Raw genomic sequence first — 6,602 nt, forward strand, 5'->3', positions numbered from 1 at the left:
TGTCATAATAGTGCCAGTACTATGTGACATCACTTTAATGCATGCTAGACAGGAATATCTATCCCTGGTGCGTGCTCGGACAAACGTATACTACACTTGGGCTTACGGTAATCAGTAGACGACTCCAGTTTTTTGGTCAGTAGGCGAATGTTAGAAGGAAGTTTCATGCCATATTTTACCTCCAATAGACTGTCATAAGGGGGCATATGTGTTTTACCATCAGCTGATCATGAATGTAAAATATCTGTTAACCAGAAAGTCATGCATTTCATTTAAAACAATGTAACCAAATGTCCTACGATATATCTTATGTTGTAACAATCTGACAAAAATTAATGTTGTTTTTTTGTTGTAAAATTTTACAAAATTTTTGCACGGATATATATTTTTTATGCAAAATAAGATATCCAGAAAATTTCATAACAGTCTGCCAGAAAACAGAACTATAATTTAATTAAAAAAAAAATACTGGTTTTCAAATGGCTGAAATATAAATTCAGAAAGTTCCTATTACTGGTACCACCCTTGGAGCGAATGATGTATAATGTCAGTGGTGTTTTCATAGATTTTAAAAGAAATTTAAAAAAAAAAAAAAAAATTTACGGAAAAGACAGATCAAACAGTTAATGATGCTAAAAATTATTTTGAACATGCCAAATATATAACCAGGCAGATATTAACAGTTGAATGTCTTTCTTTCCAGGAGCTACTGAGGAATAAACGGCAACTTGAAGAACTGAGATGTTACAATCAGGAACGTGTGGATGTACTAAAATCATCTATCAAGAAACTCAAATGAGGGTCGGAACATTCAAGATTCATGTTATTGTCCCCAAATTACCAATTTAAGAAATTCATTTGAAATATTGCACTTATTAATCAAGAAATTCAAATTGAGGTTTAAACATTTTGGTTACAAGATGTTTGAAAAGCACAGATGAGGAAACTCATCAAAACATCAGTTGCTAAGACTACAGCCTGCGAAATGTATATAACAGTTAACTCAGATGCAGATCTTCAGGTGTATGCTGACAGATGAAACTGTCTGGAACTATTTTCTATTGAACAAATTATTCTGATCCTTTCCTCAGACAGAATTTTGTAGTATGTGTTGCATATGTATAATGAGCTTTGAATACGAGGATAGAGTGACAGACTGAAATATTGTAGCTTGTCCTTTTAAAGGATTTTCAGATTTTATGTTTTATTTAGTCATTATATAGTGGAGAAAAATTGAGTGCTGAGCACAAACTATTGTTCAAGGTTTTCATATGTATACACTTGGAATAACATTTTTTTATTGGATGTTCTTTATTATGTCCTAATATTTATGTCCTTGGCATTAAACTGTTGTAACTGTAAAGTTTGTGTCACTGATAGCATTTTATTCTTTTGTTTTCCTAGATACTGTATGATGATACATGTATTAGTAATTTTAATCATTCTGAGGAACTAAAGGATGGAAATTTAAAAAAGAAATTGTGGAGTTTTTAATTTATTGTCAAAGGATCCAGTGTTATTTTCACCCATTTCGGATTGCTAAAATTAAAAAAAATGTAATTTTCACAACATTTGTCAGATCAAAATAAAACTTCAGAAATATCATACATTGCTGTATAATGGTATCAAATACTGCAAAACTTCAAGAAAAATTTGCTCCAAATTTTCAGAGACCATCGTTATACAACTTTCTAAAAAAAAATTCTTAAGAAACATTCAAAGTTCGAAAAAGTTTCAAGACGTTTAAACTGTTACTATTTTTTCCCTGAAAAAATTAGGATTAATCATTTAGATAATGCTGTTGTAGAATTAGTAATTCAAACAGTGGATTAAGTGACAGGGACAGTAGTTTCATGCCAAGGAAACAGTATGTTAAATGTTACTATAAATAGATGTATAAATATGCTTATTAATGTTATATGCTAGTGTCACCATGTCTTTCAGAAGGCTGATTGTACTAGCATTATCTGTGTTGTGATACACTGTTACATAAACACACTTGAGATTTCATACTTGTATGTGTATGCATATATGTTAAATTTCATTATTTCATGATGTGTTTAAGAGGTGTAAAAATTTCGAGCATTGCGGTTTTCACACAATTTAGCCTTACATGTTCAAAATTTACTTGTAAATCTTGTGCCTGAAGATTTAAACATGAAGATTTATGTGTAAGAAGCAACTTCAAAAATTTCGGACAGTTTTCAGGAGATGCTAAGAAGTATGCATAGTGATTTTTCTGCCCATAGAACATTTATGATCTTTATTACCCGTACTACAAAAGGGGGTTGTCAGCATATAGGTGAACATGTACAGTCTTGAAATCTCAACCTGTCTTATATCTGTTGCTAGGAAACAAGTATTACTGTCTGATGTTTTTAATTTGTTATTCGAAGTTGCTGTTATTGTAGTCTAGGGGTTGTGGAGTCAAGAATAAAGTAAATACTCAGAAGGAGAAAAAACAAACACAGTTAAATCTCAAGTTATAAAGGTTTTATTAATTAAAGTTAAGTTGACTAAAAGATGAATTTTGGAAGAAGGTTCCAAAAATAGCACACAGTAGTAAATATGACAGTGTTGATGAAATTGAAACGTTGAGATTGAACAAAGGTCAAGGTGACATGTACACAAGCTGTTGATGATAGGATGGTTCTATTGTATAAATTGAGGCGTAAAATTATTAAGGGCAGGAACTAATAATATCTTTCTAGCCTGTGCTGTTTTAATCTCCACAGTTAGCTATTCCTTTGCAGCATGTCCGTTTCCTACATGTTGTCTGCTGCATAACAATTTCGCTGTATGTTGCATCACATACCAATATTTCTTATATGCCGTTTGCTGCATCACATATTCCATACATGCCATCTGCTGCATTCATGCCAATATTTCTTGCATACCATTTGCTGCATTCCCTACTTGTCATCTGCTGCATCACAGATGGTTTTCACAATTTTTTTTTTTTTATCGAGGATATTTATTTCTTCACAGATTTTATGCATATAGCTATCATTCACTACATGACAGATGAGTTTTAATTTTTCACAGATTTTCTCTATATTGAGGATACTGGTAATCTGCATAAACAAATTATGTAGATAGTTTAAGAAGTGTACTGCCTTCTTTTGTAAGTAATTATTCTCAATATAACATTGAACATTGTTTACTAGAACATGGAAATCTCCCTACATTAGGATTTCATCTGTAATTTAAAGACACTGTCTTCATACAGCAGGTTTATCTCTTCACTAACTGTATTCTATGCATTGAGGATGTTCTCTCTACAGCTTTATTATAGATGGAGACACATAGTTCGATAAGGTTAGAATGAATAGGGAAGAAAATGAAAACAATTTGATGCATTTAAATTTGATTGGTTTATACCTTAATGTTTCTAAATAAAACTGTGAAATAGCACATGATCAAGTTTAGTCAGACCTGTGTTAAAGACCATTTGTGAATTATAATACTGACCATAATGACTGCTGATTTCATTTCCCATAAGAGACCTCCAGTATACTTTAACTTGTGAATGAAGGCCTACAAATTACAAATAAAGACCTATTTTTTGCGTGGTCTTATAATACAGGTCTGATCATACATACACATGTAGTTTTTCAGCATTGTTTTACCAGTAAAGAATTTTATGTCCTATATTGTCAATAAAATTTTGTTAAGGACACTTTTATATTAGGGGAGATGGAGTAATGTTATTTACTACTTTATCAACAATTTTTTTAGATGGAAACCATACGATCAAAGCTGGTTAATTTTTTTGTCGGAATCAAATTTATTTTATTTTGTAAAAGGGGCATTTACTTTATATCCAGTTGGTATCTTTGTTTGTATATTTTTATAAAAAGGCACTCTGGCAAACTTTTTAGAATTCTATATAACTTTTATAACATTTTCTGATTTGGAAATAAAATAATTTTACATGTGCAGCTTATTTTTATGTGTCGTTGATTGTTCATTCTATCTTGATGTCAAACATGTATTTTTCTTGCTCTCACATTTCACTATGGCTTATTCCAGTACTTCTGCCTATTTGAATTGGCAAGTAGATTTTTGTCATTTTACATAGCATATCATTAATTTAAGTGGCATTATTTTCTGTTCAGCTTGTTAATTTGAACTTTCATAATGCGTTCAATATAATATATATTTGCGGCAGCTTACATTTTTATTTTTGTAATTTGTGCAACTTCACTGAATTGTATAATTTTAATGGAAAAAAACCCTAATTGGTAATAAAGTGGCCAATGGGAGGGTCTTTCCCTTATTGTAGTAACAGTTGTATATTTTCTTAAATGTGTCTAAGAAAAATCCCCAGAACTTGTAAGTTGCTTAATGTTTAACAGTAGAACATCACCTGTACGAGGTCGCAAATGGAAGAGCTAAATGCTCGAGTTATCGAGGTTTTTGAATAACCCAAAAATAGAAAAGAAAATGAAATCGGCCTGGCATTACATGGATTGTTCATGCGAGTACAGGCTCAAGCCAGTGTTGTTCCACTGTACCACGTTTATAAAGCATTCTTTCTATGCATATACACATTCAGAAGTTGTTTATGAAACGATAGGAATTAATTACAAAGTGTTAAAACTATTTTAATTAAAGCACCCGCTTAGCTCAGTAGGGAGAGTGAAGATGTATACGGATTGCACAGTCGTGAATTCAATTCCTGGGTGGGGCGTATGTTCTCCGTGACGATTTGATAAAAGACATTGTGTCTGAAATCATTTGTCCTCCACCTCTTATTTGTGTGAGGAAGTTGGCAGTTACTTGCAGAGAACAGGTTTGTACTGGTACAGACTCAAGGAACAGTGGTTTGGTTAACTGTCCGCCATAACTGAAATACTGTTGAAAAATGGTGTTAAACCCAAAACAAACAATAACACGCAGATTATAGCTTTTGTCTGTTGCCTTCCCAGTGAGTTAAGTATGTAGAGCCGCTTGCTTCATGTGGTGAAGTTGTCGGCTACTTCTCAGGTCATTTCTTGCTTTATATGGTGAAGATGTCAGCAACTTGTCAGGTCAGTACTAGTAGAGATCCAGGGCCATAGGTTATAGGTCGACAGACAACTGAAACTGTGGAATAATGGCATTAACCCAGTATTGTACAAACTGATTTCTGAAAAAAGGGGTCTAATACTTTCAGGGAGGTCAGGAAAAATGAAGTAAGACTTAAATCTATAAATGTATTATATACCTTTCTTATTGTGGTGGCACTGTTTGTGTACTTGTTCCCTTAACTAATACTAAGCTTAGAAACTGTAAAGAAATGTTTTTTGTTGGGAGTTTTTTTTTCTCTTTAATCAAGATTTAAATGTATCGTATATATGTCATCAAGCATGTGTAATTTCTACATTCCCTAAATTCAGTGTGAGTGGATTAAACTTTTTCTCTTGGTGTTGAAGATGTAAGAATTCATCTTTCCCTTTTATGTCAGTGATATATTGAATTTGCATTTCATTAAAGGCCCATAATGCATTTATTTAAAATGTGCTGCACAAATGAGATATGTGATTGAGGTTATGAAAATATTGTAAAAAACACCGTATCGTTTTGTATGGTAATAGTGTGCTGATTTAGAAATTTATTAGAATATTTGTCAGTTGCATAAATAAAGTTGTTGCCCAGTTTTATGTCAGTAAATTCAATACAAATTTACTGAAATGTATTTAGAAAATATGTATTGTACATTATCGGTACATCTAAACTTCAGGTTCTTATCTCAATAAATTTTCTTACTGTAGTGGGTAAATCTTTGCTTCGGTTTTAGTTTGCAATTTAGTAATTAGCTTATTTGCATTGTTAAGAATTAATGACTGGTACCTGGGTATATATTGAATTAATGACTGGTACCTGGTTATATATTGAATTAATGACTGGTACCTGTACCTGGTTATATATTGAATTATTGGCTGGTACCCGGTTATATATTGAATTAATGGCTGGTACCCGGTTATATATTTAAAGCATGTTGTTTCAAATTAACCATTCTGCAGTATTTCTTTGTTTACAGTTTCCGGTGCTTACATGCAAAATGTTCCTGTCCTGTTGTTGAGTTTAAGCATTCGATTTCCTTATGATGCTTTTTTATGGGGGAATTCTGAATTTTGTCCAGTTTAACTAGATTTTGTGCAAGTAGTCCCTATTATGCTAACTTAGCAGGGAATTTGTAGTTTCGTGAAATTTAGTGCAAGAGTTTCTATGACGCTAACTCTAGCAGCCATCATACAAAGTGGTCAGTGTTACTTGTTATACACTTTGGTCAGTGTAACTAAATACAGTGTATGTAGTCCCTATGATGTTAACTTCAGCAGGGTTTAGATTTGATCAATTTCATGAAATTTAGTGTGTAAGTTCCTTCAGCTTTTCATAAAGCACATGCATATGTGAATGTAATTTTTTGCATTGTTAATTTTGCTTACTATGAACAACTTTTAAAGAGTAGATATTTTACAATGTTTTTGTTTAGTTATGTGCTGATATATTTATGATACCGTAGGTGTAATGTGTGCTCGGTTCTGACTTGCTAATGTTTTAAAGATAAATCAATTAAAAGTTATTACCGTCATACATGTTTTTCATCTTGTTTT

General features: G+C 32.1%; 1 protein-coding gene across 2 annotated transcripts in view; it reads left to right on the plus strand.

Annotated features, from left to right (window-relative positions):
* LOC123549897 (genetic suppressor element 1-like) overlaps positions 1–6,580 on the plus strand; it is a 137,401-nt gene extending 130,821 nt beyond the window's left edge. For both annotated transcript variants that reach the window (XM_053546497.1, XM_053546498.1), the window contains exon 15: positions 704–6,580. In XM_053546497.1, coding sequence (XP_053402472.1) covers positions 704–799 — 96 coding nt within the window. In that variant the 3' untranslated portion in view covers positions 800–6,580. The remainder of the gene's footprint in view (positions 1–703) is intronic.
* Positions 6,581–6,602: the final 22 nt, after the last annotated feature.

This window comes from Mercenaria mercenaria, chromosome 6 (assembly GCF_021730395.1).
Source record: "Mercenaria mercenaria strain notata chromosome 6, MADL_Memer_1, whole genome shotgun sequence".
In the NCBI taxonomy this organism is placed as follows: Eukaryota; Metazoa; Mollusca; class Bivalvia; order Venerida; family Veneridae; genus Mercenaria; species Mercenaria mercenaria.